This window comes from Phoca vitulina, unplaced genomic scaffold (genome assembly GCF_004348235.1).
Source record: "Phoca vitulina isolate PV1807 unplaced genomic scaffold, GSC_HSeal_1.0 scaffold46, whole genome shotgun sequence".
In the NCBI taxonomy this organism is placed as follows: Eukaryota; Metazoa; Chordata; class Mammalia; order Carnivora; family Phocidae; genus Phoca; species Phoca vitulina.
In genome coordinates, this window is record NW_022589749.1 from 11142119 (window position 1) to 11162769 (window position 20651).

A 20651-nucleotide genomic window follows, 5' to 3' on the forward strand; every position below is an offset into this window, starting at 1 on the left:
GAGAGCAGGTCCGGGGTTAAATGTGTGGAGGCAGGCAATGCACACAGCACCAAGCGAGCACCTCCTCCTCCTCATCCGCCTGGTGCTCTTCGTGCTGGACGCTCCTCCGCCAAACACCGGAGGACATCCCTTCATGCTGCCGTCCGCTTTCTTCCGGAAAGGGAAAGTCAAGACCAGACACTTAAGACACCGGTCCAAGGTCACACAGAAGGCCAGTGCCCGGGTGTGTGCAATCTGAGAGGGCATCCAGAGTGAGAACAGAACACCGTTTTCTGCTCATAATGCACAGCCTACCCACAACCATGGACCATGGAGCAAAGCAATATAAACTCAAAAAGGCGGCCAAGATGAGCAACGCGGGAGCCAGAAAATCCAGGCCTGGCTGGTAGAGCCAAGCTGCCTCAGCCCCACAGTGACCCCTGGAGGCAGCTTCCAGAAGGGCAGCCAGCATCTGGCGAAACATGGAAATCAGCCCCCAAAAAGAGTGCAGAAAAAACCGAAGCCGAGAAGTGGAAGAAGCACACAGCCAGGAAGGAGATTCTCTCCGATTTCTGAAGGTGGCCCTCCCTGAGGCACCGAGGAGAAATACCACCTGAGACGCAGAGACCCTGGCGATGCACAACTCCGCCAGGGCCAGATTTGAACCTCACTCTGTCACTCACCAGCTCTGTGGCCTTGGGCAAGTCACTGAACCTCTCTAGAAGATGACAAAATGTGCCGCTACACTAAGCTTGATAGACACTGGCTACCAGAGGCAAACCAAAACCATAGTGAGATCCCACCTCTACCCGCCAGGACGACTAGAAGGAAACAGAAGCACGGAAAACAAGGTGCGTCGGTGAGGCCGGGAGGGAACCAGGAGCCCTGTGTTCGGCTGCCCTGGAGGACAGTCTGGGGCTCCTCAAAACATCACACATGGGGTTACCAGACAACCCGGCAGCTCCACTCCCAGGTACGAGCCAAAGGGACCAAAAACAGACGCGCAAGCAAAAACCTGAACGCAGCGTTCGCGGCAGCTCTGTTCACGACAGTCAAAAGCTGGAAGCAACCCAAATGTCCACCAGCAGACGAATGCGTACACAGAATGTGGTCCATCCACACAGCAGGTGTTATTCAGCCTTAAAAGGGAAAGAAGGGGCTCCCGGCTGGCTTGGTCGGTGGAGCATGAGTTCGAGCCACATGCTGGGCATAGAGATTATTTAGAAAAAAAAAAAAAAAAAAACAAAAGGAAGGATGCATTGACACCTACTACAACATGGATGAACCTTTCACCGAGTGAAAGAAGCCAGACACCAAAGGTGATGTGTTCTAGGATTCCACTTCTATGAAATATCCAGAATAGGTAAATCCATAAGGACAGAAACGCAGATTGGTGGCCTGTGGGAGAGGGGAGAAGGGGGCATGACAGCTCATGGGTACAGAGTCTCCTTCAGGGGAGATGAAAATGTCCTAAAACTAGATACATGGGGTAACTATCCAACCTTACAAATGTATTAAATGACACTGAATTGTCCACCTTAAAATGAGTAATTTTATGTTTTGTGAATTTTAGTTCAAAAAAAAAAAAGCCATCGTGGAATTAAAAAAAAAAATCGATCAAGGGCTGCTCTGGGCCACCTGGCTTCCAGCCACAGTCATAAGTGTGCACATGACCTGTGGCTACAGCCCTATCCCAGAGCCAGGCCTGGAGGAACAAAAGTACTCCTTCTCTGACCTTGGAAATGCTGCCTGACCCCAACCAGGGCCCGGCCCTCATTCAGGAGGCCTGAGTCCCCATCTTGGGAACCCACCTCTTGTCCCCCAGGTCAGGGACAGCCGGCTACACCTCAGTGACCAGCCCAGCTGTTGGACCACCCCCGAGTCCCAGCTCTTCCATGTGAGCAACAGCCCCAATGCCCTCTTAGAATCAATCAGCAACCTGGGCCTCCTTCCAAAGCTGCTGGGCCCACTGCCCATGGTGGCCAGGGTGGCCCTTGACGCGACCTGGAACCCATACTTCCTTACCTAGAGAGGACCAAGTGTGACCCTGCTTCCCCCAGGGGCAACCCAGACGCTCCTCGGGGTCAGGACAGCGTCACACTGACTCAATCAACAGTTTCTGTTGAGCCGAGCACCTACTATGCACCAGCACCGCGAGGAGCACGGCAGTGAGCGGGGAGACAAGGACCCTGCTTTTACGCTCTCGTTGTGAGAGAAGCCGATCTAACAAGGCACGATGTGTGGTCATTCAAATGGTGACGCCATCCAGAGGGGTACGGGGACAGAACAGGGACAGCCCCAAGAGTAGATGCCTTAAGGCTCTGCCAGCCACCCGGTGTCTGATGTGACCACTCAGCTCTGCCGCTGTACCTAGAAAGCAGCCACAGATAACACGTGCGAACGTGACTGTGTGCCAATAAAACTTTATTTACAAACACAGGCATCAAGCCGGATTTGGCTGGATTTGCCGGCCCCAGGGTAGAGGGTGGCTGGGGCTGAGGGCGCCTATGAAGGCCAGGAGGGCGCCGCTGTGGAGGGGATGTCTGAGCAGAGACCTGAAGACGCCAAAGGGAAGCCTGAGAGGATCTGGGAAAAGGCAGATCATCGATTAATTTTATGTCAATTAAACTTAAAAATTAAACTATAAAATTAATATCACAAATCTCTATGTTAACTTTTCTTTGGTCTCCACGGTTACCATAAAGATCTGTTTTTACCACACGACCCTGTTCTGTCCTCACAACCCTACGACGGGCTGTCACGTCCGTTCCCGTTTACAGAAAGGAAACCGAGGCTGGGGGAGGGGACTGTTCTGAGGCAGAGCGGGGAGGCCCCGCCCATTCAGGTTCCAGGGCCGAGGCCAGAGGCAGGTGGTATGTTCCGCCACATGGTGGATGAGGAGCGGGAAGCAGAGAGAGGGAACTGCCTTCCCCACATCACTGGGGAGTGGTAGCAACAAGATCAGAGCCCTGACAGCCTGGCTGTGAATCCTGGCCTCGGCCCACACCCCGTGGGGCTGGTCCAGCAGCCACTTGAGGCTTATTCAAGTGCAGGTGCCATTTAATCCAAGTCACACTAAGCTCGAAGTTCAGCTCCGCACCACACCAGGCACATCACGCGTGGCTAGCGGCTACCTTTGTGGACAGCGCAGACCTGGGACATTCCCACGACCGCAGAAAGCTCTGTGGACGCCAGCGCACCACCCAGAACAGCGCTCTGGCCTGGGGGACGTCAGGGCAGGAAAACGAGCCGGCACGTGGGCAGGCCTGTCACACGTTCACTGCTATTCCCCGTGTTCTCTTCTGTGGCGCCCCCGCCCGCCCGCACCTGCTTCTTCTTCAGCTTGGAGATCTGCTGCTCCACCATGGTGATCTCGCGGTCCACCCGGTCCATGTTCTGGATCAGCTCCTCCTTAGAGAGCCGCGGAGGCACCAGCTCTAGCTCAGGGTCGGCGTGCGGCGGGCTGGGAGGAGACACGGGCTCCAGCTTGCCCGCCAGGCTGCGATCCTGCGGTGGAGGGAAGAGGAGCACGGGATCAGCGCAGGGGGCACCCCAGCCAGCATGCCCTGCCACGCTCCCCGACTTTCCAGCCATGGCTTCAGGCCCCGGCACACAGGACATCTATCACGACAGTCCCCACATCCCAGAAGCAAGGCTGCCTACCAATCCCACCTCCCTGGCTTTGCCCTCCCTGGGCCTCCTGCCGGGGGGGACCCCGCCCAGCCTGCCCCCCGCTCCACAGAGGTCACGTCCTTTTATGTCCTCCTATATGGAAGTTCTCACAACCTCCCCTCAAAATTGTGAGGCCTTCCCTCTTCCCACAACATGCCTCTCTCTTGCTCCACCAACCTGGCCGCGTCCTCCCACGGAACCAAACTCCCCAAGAGCAAGCACCGAGACCCCCATGTCCCAGCCCCCAAGGCCTGGCCTTAGCGGACCCTCCGTGAACATCTGTTCACAGCACTCTGTCTGAATCGGCAAGTTACAGACTATCATACAGAGTGCAGGCCTGGTTTTGTAACCGGGAGAATTATGAGAACAACCCACAGAGAGGCGCAAGTAGCTACGGACAGTGGGGGAGGGGCTTTCACTTTCTTCTTTTTATGGACCAGTATTTTTCTTTCTTTGAGGGTTATTCTTTGTGTAATAAAGCTGTTTTCAAAATCTGGTTAAACACACAAGGGAATCCTTCATTGGGCTATGCGTCGACACTTTCATTCCAGTTGAGGTTTATTGAGCACCCAAGCCCTGCCGGGAGCACCCTGGGGAGGAGGAGGTTAAAAAAACAAAACAAAACCAAACCTAGTCCTTGCCTCTGGAGCACTCACGCGCAAGGCCCCAGGTTCAGATCCCAGCCCACTCGGCCACCTCCCAGCACTATGACCACGAGCACGTCAGGGACTCACTCCCTGCCTCGGCTTCCTCATCTGTACGATGGGACGATCCCCACCCCCCAGGCTGCTGTGAGGCTGGAATGAGCCAACGTGTACAAAGAGCTCAGCTCAGAGCCTGGCACACTGTAAGTGCCTCCTAAGCGGGGGCTGGGATTGCCCTGTCCCCAAACCCAGGCTCCAGGCCTGGTGGCCGGCCCAGGCAGAACCCAGCCCACACCCGAGGCGTCCTCCAGGCCACGGACAGCTGCTGGCAGAGGAGGCCCGGGAAGGAGCTCCAGGCCACCGCCTCCCCGCCCCCATGGCAGCTGCACCCGGAGGACAGAGGACACATTATTCCCCAGGACAACTGCGGCCCCAGGGGCTGCCAAGCGCTCCCCATCTCAGCACTATCAGAGGCTGTGCCATCGTGCGTCCACCCCTCCCCCCCCAGACCCTCACAAGGCCCACGTGGCCCGAGGTTCTCAGGATGTCATTGGGTCCGCCTTCTGTCCTCATCGTTTCCCTCTGAGATGTGGGGAGAGCTGACGTCGGGACTTAGGCTTTCCACGCTCAGAACACTCAAGGGAGGGACACCTGGGGGCTCAGTAGGTGAAGAGTCTGTCTTCGGCTCAGGTCACGATCCTGGGGTCCTGGGATGGATCCCGCACTGGGCTCCCTGCTCAGTGGGGAGCCTGCTTCTCCCTCTGCCTCTGCCCTTGCTCGTACTCTCTCTCTCTCTCTCATATAAATAAATAAAATCTTTAAAAGAAAAAAAAAAAAGAACACTCAGGGGAAATGCAGAAGAGGACCCAAGTCTCTCGACCACCTGGCTCCCACACTGCTCAGGCCGTGTCCACAGGGAGGCCCCAGAAGTCAAACCTCCTCGCTCGGCCCATCCCCGTCCTCAGCATACCCTACCAACCAGACTCCCACAGCAGCCTACAGGGGGCTGCCACTTTGTCCCCACTGCACAGACGAGGAAACTGGGAACGTGGAGGCACATGCCCAGCAAGGCTCTAAGCCAGAGGGCAGCAAAGGCCAGGTGGCAAAATATTTCAGGTTTGCATTTTGGACTCTGTCCACCTACTCACCCACCACTGTATTGGGAAAGCAGCCATAGACAGACACAAATGAATGAGCACGGCCAATAAAACTTTATTCACAAAAACAGGCTGAGCACTAAGTTGGGAGCTTGCCAAGCTTGCCAACCTCTGCCCTTTGCAATTCCCAAGTCTTAACTCAGGTAACTGTCACAAATACCCTGCAAAGGAGGAATACTGTTTTTCCCATTTCCCTGATGAAGAAAATAAGACCCAGTAAGATTCAGTGACATGCCTGAGCTCACCAGCCACGATGCAATGGAACCCTGACGTGGAGGGCACAAGAGGGTAAGGCCGGGCCCCAGTCAGACTCTGCAGAGGTGGGCAGACCATGAGACCAGGCTGCAGGGTGTCCCACAGCAGAAACAGGGTCCAGACCATGCACTGATTCATCCCAAAGAACTGCATGGCTAGGCAAAAAAGCAAGAGCAAGATCTCCTCCAGAGCCCAGGACCCGCTGAAATTAGTGGCAAAACTGTCGAAGAAAAATTCCCTAGAAAAACACTGAGTGGGCTTGGGACCCTAACTACTCCCAAACAGGAGGGCCAAGCTGGTGGACACGGGTGCCATGTGCACCTGACCCCACACACACCAAACCGGAATCAGCTCACGTGCTCTAGAACCCGAGGGCCTTTGCACAAGCCATCCCCTCCACCCACAAAACCCGACTCCACCTCTGGACCAGCTGAAATCAGACTTGCCTTCCCACGCCCTCTGCCCCAGCCCAAGATGTGCCCTTTCCTCCGCGCATCCAGGGCACCTGGCTGGTCTCTCCCTGCAGACTCAGTCATTTCTCAGGGTTCTGAGACAAAAGGTGGCAGGTGAAGTGGGTCCTGGAGCCCAGGAGCATTATCTGCTGTAAGAAACATCTCCCCTCCCCTCTCTGATCTACCACCAGGACCAAGAAGGAAGATAAACAGAATCCCAATGCAGGAAGAGTTCTCAAAAGCAAAACTAGCAAAAAGAAATTCCATCCCAAAGCTGGCAGGGTCGGTGCAAGGCTTAGATGAAGCAATTGGCAACTACTGGGAACCACTGGAAAAGTTGCTAGAAACCTTTCCTTAAATTCTTGATGGGTAAGACCCATCTTCTTCGATGGGTTCTTGTCACTTGAGGTTCAGGCTTAGCTTTTATTCCCACCAAAAATGCACAAGTGAGTCCATCCATGGCTGAACAAATAAAATGTGGATCATCATATAATGGAACGTGATTCAGCCATAAAAAGGAATGAAAAGCCCTGATCTATGCCAAAACGTGGATGAACCTTAAGAGCGTGATGCTGAGCGAAAGAAGCCAGACAGAAAAGGCCACATTTTACAGGATTCCATTTATAGGAAACATCCAGAACAGGCAAATCCAAAAAGACAGAAAGCAGATTGGTGGCTGCCAGGGTCTGGGGAGGAAGAATGAGGAGTGACTGCTAATGGGTGTGGGGTCTCTCAGGGCCAGCACTGGGAAGGTACTAAATGCCACTGAACTGTTCGCTTTCACAGTTAATTTCAGGTTATGTGAATTTCACCTCAACTGAAATGGATGCACACCCAGGGGCAAAGAAAGCTTTCTTCGTAAGGGAGTTTTCCAGGAATGGGACCAAGGGAGCCTGGCTACTGGGCCTCCAGATGGTTCTCCCGATGGCTGCTGGCCTTCACTTCAGCCCAAAGCCACAGGAGCAAAACAACAAACCCATACTCAGTCAGTCGCCAGGTAGCAATTGGCACCATTTTCCCCATCAAATGCCCTTGGTGTAAAATTCAGGCCAACACAGAAGAGAAAACTCATTGTGCAAATTTAAAGACACAGAGATAGCAAAAGCCCTGTGGCCGGGTCGGTGCCCCTGGTCCCAGCTTCAGGCAGGGGCAGAGCCAGCCTCAGGGAGTCACAGTGAGGGGTTCCAGGACGGACAAGGCCCACAAGCACAGGCAAGGAGGGAAACAGCTATGACTGGAAATGTGGAGATGGAGGGAAAGCTCTCCGTTTATGATGGCCTTGAACACGGCAGGAGGAAGGCCTGGAGTCGCAAACTGCCTTCTTGTTAACACACCAAGACCATGCAGAAGATGGCAGACCCAAGAGACGGACCTGGTGACATCGTGGCACCTGGATCAAGCTGTGCCTGAAGTCAACAAACCCTGGATTCCAGTTATATGAGCCAGGACTCATTCTTAAGTTAGTCTGACATGGGTTTTCTGTCCCTTTCAGCCAACAGAGGCCCAACAGACAAAGGGACTTTCAGAAATGGTTCTGTGTGTGATGACTCTAAAGTCACCTAAAACAAAATCTGATGAATTCCAAAGGAAGCCTGATACCACAAAACTCCAGAGGCTCAAGGGCAGGGAAGCAGTATAAAACAGAACATTTTTATACAAAAAAGAAACACAGCTGGTGTTGGGGGGCAGGGCAGGGCTGAAAAAAAAAATCCCACTGAATTCCTGTCTCATGCATCCAGCTGAATTCCACAAAGCAGACGCAAAAAACATCTGAACACTTTCAGAGTTGTGTTCTCCCCTGGTTTCTTCCCTTGCCCAAAATCTGCTCAAACTTTCCAAATATTCTTATTAGCAAGCAGCCTGGAGCAATTATAGTATTTGGTCCAGGCAGGCCCCAAAGCTGGGCCCATTACTCTCCTGAGCCCCAGGGTCCAGGAAGAGAAGACAGAGTCACAGAGACAGAAACGGACACAAAGACTAAGGCTTCCCAGGGAGCTGCAAGAAGAGGGACAAGCAGAGGATCACAGAGCCACTGCAAGGCACAGAGACCCTCAGAAGAACCCAAAGGCCTGTAGGCTCTGAGCCACTATTCCAGAGGCCGGTCTGGGTGGGCAGCAGAGGCCTGATGGGGGCTGGCCAGAGACAACTGTCGGCCTGTTCTTGGCAGAACTAGACAGAAGCAGGGGGCACAACCCACTTGGGGCTCCAGTCCCTAGGGAGGAAATCAAAGCTCCCTGTGGCCCTACGTCCCTTCACACATATGCCACTCGCCTCTCATCCAAGACCCACCTAGGGAAACAGCTTTCCTAACGGCAACATCCCTCCCAGGAAACTGAGCAGTCAGGAAGCAAGGGGGAGGCACAGACTCAGGTGCCAATGGGGGGATGGCAGGCACTGGGAGGCAGGCGGCAGACGGCCTGATAGGGGGACCAGAGGGGAAGCCCACGGCAGGACAGCCTGGTGGGCGGGGTGGGCTGTAGACCCAGGCTGCCTGGCCTTCGGTGCCCACTTCCCAGCGACCGTGGGCGAGTGGCTTTCTCCCTCAGGCTGGGGCCCCTCTGTGAGAAGTACGATCTGTGATCATACTTCACAGGGCGAGGAAGATGCAACGGAATGATGCTCACACTTGGCACGCTGCCTGGCAGGCTCACTTAACGTTAACTTACCATCACCACCACAACCATGGGAACACCCCTTCTGTGCCAGCCCCCCAGTAAAGGACCTGCCTTGGCCAGAAATCCACCATTCAGTCCTATCCAGCATCAGGCAGAGAAGAGGACCCAGCAGGCCCAAGTGGGCCAGTTCCATCACCTGGCCTGGCTCCCACTCCTACCAGTGCTGCAGTAAGATGAGCACCGACCTCACCCCGCAGCTGGGAGGCTATTAACGAGCTAACATGTGTCCCCACGGTTGTGAAGAAGCCGAACGGAAACATTCAGCACGGGCAGAGGTAACATCCATCACTCAGCCGGCCAAGGACGAGCATGTCACCTGGCCACAGTTCCTGTGCCATCCCAGGCACTGACAGTAAAACAGCTTCAGGGGCAGCTGGGGGGCTGGCTGGGATCCCTCCATCAGCACCTCCGCGTCAGCTTCCTCTGTGTAAAATGGACACCGAAGAAGCTTCCAGCCTCAACTACCCTGAGATTTACTGAAAGAGCAGAACTTCCCATGGCAGCATGCTGTAGGCACTTAAGCTATGCACATTCTCCCCCCCAACCATCTCAGCTCCACTTTCCGTTCTAAAGAGGAGTCAAGTGAAAGAGCTCTCTAGGGCAGGGCTGCACGGTGGCCCTGCAGGCTGGACACACCCAGGGAGATGTGGTCCCCCTCCAGCCAAGGAGCAGCCGGCGGAGCCAACCTCAGCCCAGGCCCAGCCTCTGCCCAGCCTTGGTACACCTTGCACTCAGTCCCACCTCCCAGCCTCTTGCCCAAGCTGTGCCCCAGCCCGGCACGCCCACCCCTCACCTTGCGCCCAGTCTGATCGCAGAAGAAAACCCAGATCCTCTGGAGTTCCCGTCTGGGGCCAGGCCTTACCTTGGACAGGTCCTCAGAGCCCCCAGGCTGGCCCGCCGCCAGCAGAGGTGAGGGCCGCAGCAGGGGGTCGGGCAGCAGCTCCAGGCGAGGGCGCTTGCTCTCAATGAACTCTATCTCTGACTTGCCCAGCTCGGGCAGGTATGAGTGAGACTCAGGTCGCAGGTGAAGCTCCTGGGACCTACAGGAGGCAAGGACACGGGGCATCACATCTACGGCCCTCCCGCTGAGCACCTGCTGCGCACCACCCCCTCTTGGACCCTGAGAGAGAAGTGCCCACCTATGGAAGGGCACGCGGCGAGGCAGGACTCAATCACAGACTTGTCTCCCTGCGAGTCAACGCTCACTAACTGTGTTTACAGGAGGAGAACGTACTAGTGATTCCCCACTCCCTCATCACCAAGCGTGGCCCACAACCAGCAGCATCGGCCCCACCTGGAGCTGGTTACAGATGCAGAGTCTGGAGTCCCACCCCAGACCTACTGAGTCAGACTCTGCACTGAAACAAGAACCCCAGCTGATTCACGGGCACGGCCAAATCCAAAAAGCCTTGTGGGTCCAACACAGGTGGTAACACATGTCATGTTATCTACGCATCACCCACCCAGGGCAGACATCACTAGCCAACCACGGCGCTCTGGCTGCTCAGTCTGGCCTTGCCTCCCTCCCGACTCGGCCAGGCTGCCCGGGGCAGAGATGGGAGCTGTCCAGCCTACTCACTCCCCACTGGCTCTCCTTAACTGGCTCCCCAGTTTGCAGAGGACAAAACTGGCCCAGAGAAGCCATGCCTTGTCTGACCACACGCAGCAGAGCCAGGACTCCCAGACTCCACCTCCAACTACTGCTCTTTACCAGACAGCCTGAACACTGCACCTGCTGAAATGCTTTTCAAGTTCAAGCCCTCCCTGAACACCCCAAGCACATTCTCATCTCTGGACCTTTGCATGTGCTATTCCCTCTGCCTGGAGTGCCTTTAGCCAGCTCTCTAAATGGCCAGCGACATACTGGATAAGCGCCCCTCCTCTGAGAGGCCTTTCCTGGCTACCCCAGCCAGAGAGGTAATAGCTACCCCACCCCATAGGTCATGTGCCTCCTTCTGGAGTCATCTTGTGTGGTGTTTGTGGAGCATCTCCCTGCTAGACTGTAGGCTCCCCTGCAGGCAGGGCCGTCTGCCTGGATCCCCACCGTGTGCCTACAGCCTAGAATGGGCCAGCATGTGTCCGACGTCAGGACTCCTAGCAATTAGTGCTATTATGAGCTCTGGCATCTTGGGGCCCTCCTCTGACCTCAGTCCTCCCCTCACTGGGGTCCCCATCCTGCTGCACTGGCTCCTTCCCTCCCACCTGGACTGAAGGAGACCCAAGCCGGCCCAGCAACAGGCACGCACCAGCAAACGGGCAGACACCTCGTCTGGTAGCTGAGGGACAGAAAAGGCCTCAGAGAAAAGGGGAGGACAAAGAGAGGGAAGGAAGGGGGCTCCCCGTGTGCACCCTGGTGCGGACATGTCCCTCACAACCAGCACCCCAGGCCTGCTCCCCCACATCTTGGTGGTCAACGCGTCCTGCCTAGGCACACGCCCAGAGACCACTGAAGGCCCGTGGTGGGACGTCAGAGGGCCCCGTGGCTCTCCCGTGCCCATCGCCATCTGCGCCCCAAGCCACAGCTGCACCAGGACAAGGGTGAGCGCACAGCCCAACCACCCCCCGTTTCACACCCTACCAGCTCCTACTCCAGCACAGGCCTCCGTTCCCGACAAGAGAAATGAGGCCGCCACTCCGAGCCAGGCGACACGCAGGCCCCGCTCACCTTTCATTCCCAGGCTGGAATTCGGACAGCAGGGAGGGCCTCCTCCTCTGGGGCTGGATGATGGAGCCAGGCGACAGGTGTGGGGTGTAGTCACGGGGGTGGTGCTGGTACTCGAGCAGCCCGACATCCTGCAGCGAGAGGCCCAGGAAGTGAGTGAGCAAAGCCAGCCCACTCCACAGTCGCGGGCACAGGGGACAGAATCACACGCTCCCTGCCCAGTGCTCGCTTCTGCGCCGGGCCACGGGCCACGCTCGGGAGGCCCAGTGTGGCCAGAGGGCGTGCCCAGGGCTGATCGCCAGCTGACCTGCACCCGGTGGGGCACGGCCTGGGTCCCTCACTCCCCACCACCCCGGCACCCAGAGCTCTGCGGTTACGCCCTCTTTCCAAAGGAGACAGCCGAGTCCCCGTGTCCGCACACAGCTGGAAAAGCCACAGCCCGCGCGTCGGCCAACCGGGCACTAAGGGAGCAGGGCATGTGCGCGAGACGGCGCCGGCAGCGACGGCCTGGGAGGCTCAAGGCCAGCCTGGGATTCCCTGGTCTGGTCGGTGTGTCACATACAGAAGCACGGATCAAAGTCAGAAGGATAAACTGCAGGCAAAACCCTCCTTCTTCAGGAAAATGCCCCTACTGTCCGTGACCCTCTGCGTAAAACCTAAACGTGAACAAAATAGATGTATCCCGATTATCAGCTACACTCTGATTTGAAGCACATTAAAAGGTTTTTTTATAGGGGCGCCTGGGTGGCTCCGTCGGTTGGGCGTCTGCCTTTGGCTCAGGTCATGATCTCAGGGTCCTGGGATCGAGCCCCGCATCGGGCTCCCTGCTCGGTGGGAAGCCTGCTTCTCCCTCTCACTCTCCCTCTGTACTCTCTCTCTCTCTCTCAAATAAATAAATAAAAAATTTTTTTAAAAAAAGGTTTTTTATAAAAAGGATAGAGGAGCACCTGGATGGCTCTGTCGGCTAAGTGTTCAGCTCCTGATTTTGGCTCAGGTCATGATCTCAGGGTCCTGAAATCAAGCCCCGTGAGGGACCCTGCACTCAGCGGGGAGTCTACTTGAGATTCTCCCCCCTCCCTCTCCCTCTGCCCCTCCAACTCGTGCTCTAATAAATAAATATTTTTAAAAAATTAAAAAAGGATAGAAACAAGTCTTTCAAAAGAGAAAACAGGACTGGCTTCACACTGTACCAACCCAAATCGACTAGCTCTGTCTGACTAGAACACTCAGTTCTACTGTGTGTGGCAGTCAATTAGTGATGTCTGACACAGGTGAGGTTTGGGAAGAACAGCACTGGCAGTAACTTATTTTCTTCTTGGCATTTCTCTTAATTCTCCCATTTTTCCATAAAAATCTAGTCATTCTTCTGTTGTTATTTTTTTTTTTTTTTTAAGCGGTTATTTCTGCAAAGAGAATCAGATGATACCAGGCAGGTGTGCTGGGAACATATGTTTCAGACCCTCCAAACCAAGCATGTAAGATGCTGGGAGGCCAAGGGCGAGAGCAGATGAGTAAATGGAACGAACAGGGGCCCCATCAACTTCAGAGGCTGGAAACAGTGAGGAAGCCCCACGTGGGGTAAAGTGGCATGGCTTGAGGGGGCTGTCTGTCACTCAAACCCTCTGAGACTTGGTTTCCTCATCTTTGAAGTGGGTGCCTGACCAGGAGGGAGGCCTCTGTGCCTCCTACCACTCACCCCCCCCAACTCTCCAAAGGATTGACCCCAAGGTGAAGGGCAGCTTCCAGAAGGCAGAGAAGGGCTCGGCCTCCCCGTGCCCTGTGAGGACGTCTAGCACAAGGCACCAGGTGCTCGCACGGGGTGGCGGGTGGGAAGGAGGAAGAGGAAGAAAGGCCTCGAGGGAGGGGGTGCAGGCCTCTGGGATCACGCTGGCAAGGCTGCCAGGCAAAGATCTGGCACGCACGTACAGAGGTGTGAGAAGGAATCAGCAGGCTTTGCAGTCTGCCAGGAGGAAGATTTTCTCCACCCAGCTCTTTCACACAAAAGCAAAATGAGCAAAGCGGCAGAGAGACAGACAATCCAATCCCTGGGGAGAGGGCCGCAGTGAGATAGTGCCGACAACTGCCAACGGAGGCGGGAAGAGGCCCATGGGGCCCCCAATGGTGGGGGGGAGGCAGAGAGGCACTTCACGAACTTTCTGGCCTCAGTTTCCCAGTTTAGGAGATAAGTGGGATACGCTTGCCTGCAAAGTCCCTCCAAGGAGCATCTCAGGGACCATTTCTGCAGGGTCCTCATTAAACTCCACCCCAGGGCCTGAAGCTGGTCTCCAGGGCTGAGCCCACAGACCCCCAGGTGTGTCTCAAAGTTCCACAGGAAGGCAAGAATTGAGGAGACCCCAAGAAAGAAACTGACCCAAGGTGGGCTCACTGTGATCACATGAGACTGGATACATCAAGCACTTGGTCTACAAGCTTCCCAGCCACATCTCAGAGCGTCACAACTCTCCATGAGTTAAAGAAGTAATAATAATACCCAACATTCATAAATTGCTTGTGTCCACCTGCCACTGAAAGTTTTAAGCATACTAATTAATTTAATCCCTACAACAACGCCATGAGGTGGGTATCTTGCACAGTCCCACACAAACATGAGAAATCAGGTACAGAGAAGTCAAGTGACTTGCCCAGGTCACACAGCAGGGAGGGGAGGTTCTGAGACACAAGACTGGGCCAAGCTGGCTTCCTGCTGAGGGGCAGGGAGGAGCAGGGGGCCAATCCTGAACCAACCCCACCTGGCGACGGCAGCAAACCAGACCTGGGGAGAAGAGGCCTGCCCTGCCCTCACCATGCGCTTCCAGAGCTGCTGCTCAGAAAATCAGGGGAGGAAAAATGTCTCCAGGTGAGACCCCTACCCACCTCTGCTGGCTTCTACCCAGCCACAGTGCCTGACACTGAAATTGGGGCTTGCTGATAAATTATGCCCCTAAAACTTGCCGGGAAGGTGACACGGGGCTGGAAAAGCAATTTAGCCAGGAGGGAACCCCATCTGGCACGTCCCTGCCTAGATCCTGCGGGGCCACAAGGACAGAGGGGCTGGGGCATCTGAGCCTCGGATCAAATCCAAACTGGGTCGGGATTCTGGGAGATGTTTGAAGGAGGGGGCTGGAAGATTTTCTTTGCGGCTGTGCTAGGAGGAGGGGTGCTCCTCACTGGCCCCTGGGATAAGGCTTCTCACCCCAGAAGGGGTTGAGGAAACATCTGGAACTATATGTAGCAGGGAAAGGATTCATGGGTCCCTCCTGGAGGAGTGGGGGCTACGATCAAGACAGCTCCCACCTCAGGGCCTTTGCACACGCTATTCCCTCTGCCTGGAACATTCTTAAGCCACATTTCCCCATGCCTGGCCCTCTAGCTCTCTCCAGGTTTTGATTCCAATGTCAGCTTCTCAGTGAGGTCTCCCTCCCTAGTCCTAACTTCAATTAGGACCCCTGCAACCTCAGCCACTCTCTCCCTCCTCCTTCCCTGCTCTTTGTTCCCCCAGGAGAACACCAGCTTCCTGAGGCAGGGATACTTCTGGTTTGCTCACAGCTCCGTTCCCAGGGCCTACAAAAGTACCGGCACATGAGGTGCCTAATAAGTACTAAATGAATGAGTAAAGCTCCCAGCATGGGGGCTCCCAAGAGGGCTCCTCAGAGGCCAAACACCGCCCCCCCCCCCCCCCCCCCCCCGGGCCATCCCCAAGCCCTGAGAACCGAGATGCAGGAAGGGCCACACAGCTGAGGGATAGAAAGCACAGGCAGCACTCGGGACATGGGCAAAGCTCCAGTACCCCACCCCCCGCCCCCAGCTGCCTACGTGTGTCCGCATCCTCCTCTGGCCCACGCAGGCTCCTGGGTCCCTGACCCTTCAGCCAGGGCAGCGCTGCCCCACATGAGGCCCACAACGCTGCGGGCCTGTGACGAGGTGGACACAGAAGACACGTGCATTGGTACAACAGCCCACGTGCACGCTGCCAACCTCGGGCACAACCAGGGTGCGCATCCGAGAGCAGGGGCACGTGCAGTAAGCCCATGGACAAGCGGGGGCAAACGGCAAGTTAGACGGGTGGATCCTTCCCACGAAGAGTTTGACAAGCACCGATCCAGGGCAGGAGTCAGAAACGGGGCCCAAGGCCAAAGGCAGGCTTGGCTCTCAGCCATCCCTCTGCATCCTGGCGGGCTGCTTTCAAGCCACGAGGGCAGCAGAGCTGAGCAGTTGTGACACAGACCGAATGGCTTGAAGAGCCTGCAGTCCTCGCAGAGAAGGTTTGCTGACCCCTCCTCTAGAGGAAGAGCCCACAGACAATGTGGAGAAGAATACTCATGCCGTGTTGTCGTCATAATAACACGTCATCATCGAAATCATCACCATCATTACTTGGTATCAGCGTGTGCTAATTCTGTCCAGGCACTGCGCGAAGCCGCTGCCCAGGTCAGCTAATCTGAACCTCAGAATCCTATGATTATCTTGCTCAAATAATGGGGAAACTGAGGCATGAGGTGGTAAAGCCACTTGTCTGAAATTCCACAGCTAGGATATCATTAAGGCAGGACATGAATGCAAGCAGTCTGGCTCCAGAGCCTGTGCTCTTAACTACCCTTCTACACTGAGGCACAGAGAGGTTAAGTAACTTGCCCAAGGCCACACAGCAGAAAGCAGTACTGCTGGATGTCAGGCCTTGCACCTTTTGACTTTAACACAGTCCTTCAGCACAAGGACTACAAGAACTCAGGGAAGTTCAGATGGTCCCAGTGGACTTGGAGGAGAAGTCCAAAGAAAGCCTGATAAGAGGTGAGGCAGGGAGGGGATGTCGGGACCCTCCATCCTGGGGGACCCTCCATCCTGGGAGGCCCTCAGGGAAAGATGTGGGGTCCTGATTCTGTGAGGGAGGGAAGCCAAGACCACAGAGGCGGCGAGAGCAGGGGACAGAGAGGTTCCAAGGGTAGAGCAGGTGGCCTTCGACGAGCAATGTGCACCGTGCCGAAGTTGGTGCCTGATTCAGGGAGGCTGAGTGCATGTCTAACGTGGTCAGGGGAACGGTGGGCTTCCCACAGCCTTCGGGTCCAGGCCTCTGCCTGCAAGCATGCCTGGAATCATGCCTTCCACTCACACCACGCACACCACAGCAGGCAGCCTGCAGGTGGTGGGCCAGCCGACGGGACGATTCCCACTGCCCCTCGGAGTCCGGGATCCTGGAGCCCCAAAGACAGAGAGGCCTTCCTTGGGGCTCCTGTCACCCTGCCCCAGGAGGAAAGAGAGGACCACCAAATGCTTACTGCATGCAGACACTGCCCTGAGCACCTTGCAAACATCCTCCACTGAGGCCCAGACCCACAACTCCATACCGCAGACAGGAAAACTGAGGTTGCCCCACAGGGCTAAGTGAGCAGCCCGGTGTCACTCAGCAAGCTGGAAGGAACAGAGACTCAAAGCCACATCTGGAGGTTCTGGACTCCAGGGGGGACTGGCCGTCCAAGCAGCTGAAATTTCAGAGCACACTGAAAGAGGCCTCTGGAGCCGGGACGTGCTCCAGCTGAAGGTAACCTTTTAGGAGTGTGTGTGGGAGAGGACTGAGCCCCAGGAAGGTCACAGGTCCCCGGCTTAGACCCCTCCCCTTCCTCCCAACTTCCTGCCTTAGCTACTATGCTAGGAGCCCATACACTGGGCTCCTGCCTGGCTCTTGGATGGGACATTTACCTCCCTGTGTCTTGATCTCCCCTTTCTTCCACTCTCCGTCTTCTAGACTCAAAAAAACGGGGAGCATCTCCAAACCCCGCCTATAAAATGGGCTGATGGGAAGGGGTTAGAGGGCATGTGGCTGCAGTCGGGGGCGGGGGGGGGGGGTAGTCTCCAGATTACAGAGCCAACGCTGACCTCCCACCAACTAAGGGCAAGTGGCTCCAGCCGGGAGACATGCCCAGGAGAGCAAGACCCCCCACAATCCCCAGGGTGCCCAGAACTCTTGCTCCTGCCTTTCAGGTGACAAGTGGGGCTGGGCCACCCCAGCACAAGGCAGGGTGGTTAGGGATTGGGGCCCCACGGCTGCCACCACACACAGGACAGGAATGCCCCACCCCACAGCTGCCCCAGGGCCCCGCTCACCCCCGCTCACCCCTGGAGCTCAGCCTCCTGCCTGGAGTGGGTGGTGACAGCTGGGTCCTGTCCAGCCACATCCTGCGTCACTGACAGCCCAGCGGGGGAAGAACAGGAGATGTTATGGGTCAGCCAGTGACCCCAAACGACTGGGAGAGGGCCAGCTGAGGGCCCAGCTGAGGCAAAGGGCAGGGCAGGAGGGAAGGCGGGCAAGCAGGGGCTATAGGGACCACAGGGGAGGGGGTGGGAGAGGGGTGGGAACCAGCGGGGGGGGGGGGGGGGGGCAAAAAAAAAAAGGAAGGGACGAAGCCGCCAGGGGTCCTCAGGAGAGGGAGCCACTCCGGGCAGCTGCACTAACAGCGACAGTAACAAGCAATGATAACGTCAAATGCAGGCATCGGGCAGAGCGCGTGCCAGGCGCCACCATAAGCACTCAGCCCTCGTTACGTTTAATCCCCACGCGAATCTAGGAAACAGGTGCTCTTCTTACCCCGATTTATGAATAAAAAACTGAGGCTCAGATGCGGTAAGCCACTGGGCCTGTTTCCTCACCTACCACACATTCCTCATCTACAGGGAGAGCGTCCGAGACCCACTCCGGGGTGATCTGGAACGGCACGTGCAGTTGTCTGCACGGCAGGCTCTGAACAGAACGTCTGTCCCGCCGGAGGTGCTCGGCAAACGAGAGGCCACGGTTTTGCTGTTGTTGCTGGTGATCACAATGAAGATCACAACGCTACATGATAATAACTCGCCCCCAGGAGCACACTCCTTAGCCCTGGGCACATAGCAGCCGCCCAATAAACAGAGGCATCCGTGACAGGGCTCAGAACCCTGAAGCTGGGCACCTGGGTGGCTCAGTTGGTTCAGCGACTGCCTTCGGCTCAGGTCATGATCCCAGGGTCCTGGGATCGAGTCCCACATCAGGCTCCCTCTCCCACTCCCCCTGCTTGTGTTCCCTCTCTCGCTGTGTCTCTCTCTGTCAAATAAATAAATAAAGTCTTAAAAAAAAAAAAAAAAAAAACCCTGAAGCTGAAGCCGACTGTCTCCCAGCAGTGATCTCACCCGAGGCCCGTGCTTTAATCTTCTGGCCTCAGTCCCCTCATCTGCAAAATGGGATAACAATGCAAGATGCTCTTTCGTTGGGCTGTTTGTGAAAATCTGAAGACTCTATGCGGGGGCAAGTTCTCGTAACAGGACTCCATAATGTGCCCAATTAGCCCAGCTGGCTCTGAAAAGCATCCGGGGGGGCCCAAATCCTCAAGAGGCCGCTGTGTCTGGGACACCCTTGCACGGGGCCAGTGGGTTCACACGCTGATGGAAATGCCCTCCCCCACTACTTCCTCTCCTCATGAGGAGGAACCACGCTAAGTAGTATTCATGCGTGCATGCACACACAGAGGCCAAGAGAGTCAGCCTCTCCCCCACCTACGACCGCAAGGCCCCACATCCCCTCGCCAAACTGCCAGCTGGTCAAACGGGGAGGCCCAAGACCCTGAGAGCCCTTTGGCAAGCACCAGGGACATGGTACCCAGTAGGTACCCAATAAATGCCAACAAAGCAGAACCAAAGGCCCATCCTTACAACCACACCACGCAGCTAGAGGTGAAGGCAGGAAATGGGGCCACTGCACGGGGACGGACAGAGCAGGGTGCAGCTTAGGAGAGCTGATCGAGGGCACACACGTGTGCAGGCCAGCACGTGAGAACACTTCTGCCTCCCCACAGGTAGGCTATCCCCGAGAGATGGGGCGGCTCCTTGGTGAGCAGAACCAACAACCCAGATCCCCAAATCAGGGCTCCAGAGACATGAGCTTCATCATCTCAGAGCCCCGAGCATCACCACAGTGAAGGAGCTCCGGGGCCAAGGATCAGGGAGGCGAGGGGCTGTCAGCAATGGCCCCCCTGGTAAAGCAAGAAGGGGTCCAGGAGAGGCTGGGCTGCCAGGAAAGTGTATTCAGTAGGTGCTCCATGTTTGTACGCAAATTCCACTGCTGACTCTGAGAGACAGAGACCCCAGCTCAATCTGGCCCCAGTCTCCATCTTCCCAGCTTTAAAGTGGGAGCTAAGAGATTTCACCAGAAGTTCCGGACGCCAGTGGTCTCTGCCGTGGCACCCCATTTCCCCTTGGGGGACACAGTGAGCCCTGGTCGGACAACATTGGAGGAACGCCAGCCCTTGTGGGGACTTGGTGAAAGAAGAAGGCCCCAAAGCCGACCCCGGGGAACACACGCACCCTTTACTTACCGTGTGGGGCCGGGCGATCTGCACAGGGTAGGAAATGCCATGGGGCGGGTAGCGGGGCTCAGTGGCCCTCCACGTCTGCGCCACAGGCTGCGTGGATCCCGACATGGCGGTGAGCGTCCAGGGGCTCCTGGGCCCCAATAATCTCCCTCTCAGTGGCCACCAAGGTTAAAAGCCAGTCCTTGTCATCTGCTCGTGGGCCGCCCTGTCACAGGCACCTGAGAGAAAACCAGAAAAGAAACAAGATCAGCAACAGGGCAATGGCCCCTCTAGGGACCCTGCTGGGGCCCCCTGGTCGTTCTTTTGGTCCCTGAGGAAGAGCAAGCACACAGGTCCTCCTGAGCCTCCTCCATGCCGCTGGGGCGCTTCCTGCCCACTGACAGTGGGAGATGCGACTGGCATTTGAGGGACCCCTGAGCCACAGACCAGACCAACAGCTGCCACATGAGCCACATCAGGGAAAGCCATGCCCCCACCCATAACCAAGGCCCTCACTCAGCAGGCGCAGGAACCCCTGCTCTGGGGGCACTGCCCCCCCCAACAGATAGCTCCCAAGCCCCCTCAGCCCACCCGACCTCACCCCATGGAACCCCCACTTTGGGAGCACTGCCCCCCACCAGATGGCTCCCAAGCCCCCTCAGCCCACCCGACCTCACCGCGTGGAACCCCAACTCTGTGGGTGCTGCTTCACCCCTCCCCAAAGGGTCCCAAGCCCCCCTGACCCACCTGACCTCACCCCATGGAACCTCAACTCTGTGCCCACTGCCTCCATCATCTCCCAAAGGGTCCCAAGCCCTCTTCAGCCCACCCGACCTCACTCCG

At 56.5% G+C, this 20651-nt stretch overlaps 1 protein-coding gene across 16 annotated transcripts in view; it reads right to left on the reverse strand.

Annotated features, from left to right (window-relative positions):
• Nucleotides 1–20651, reverse strand: part of NCOR2 (nuclear receptor corepressor 2) — a 211547-nt gene that overhangs the window by 127209 nt on the left and 63687 nt on the right. For all 16 annotated transcript variants that reach the window (XM_032431582.1, XM_032431570.1, XM_032431581.1 and 13 more), the window contains 4 exons: nt 19833–20047; nt 11500–11627; nt 9697–9874; nt 3307–3486 (listed from right to left, as the gene is read on the reverse strand). In XM_032431582.1, coding sequence (XP_032287473.1) covers nt 3307–3486; nt 9697–9874; nt 11500–11627; nt 19833–19937 — 591 coding nt within the window. In that variant the 5' untranslated portion in view covers nt 19938–20047. The remainder of the gene's footprint in view (nt 1–3306; nt 3487–9696; nt 9875–11499; nt 11628–19832; nt 20048–20651) is intronic.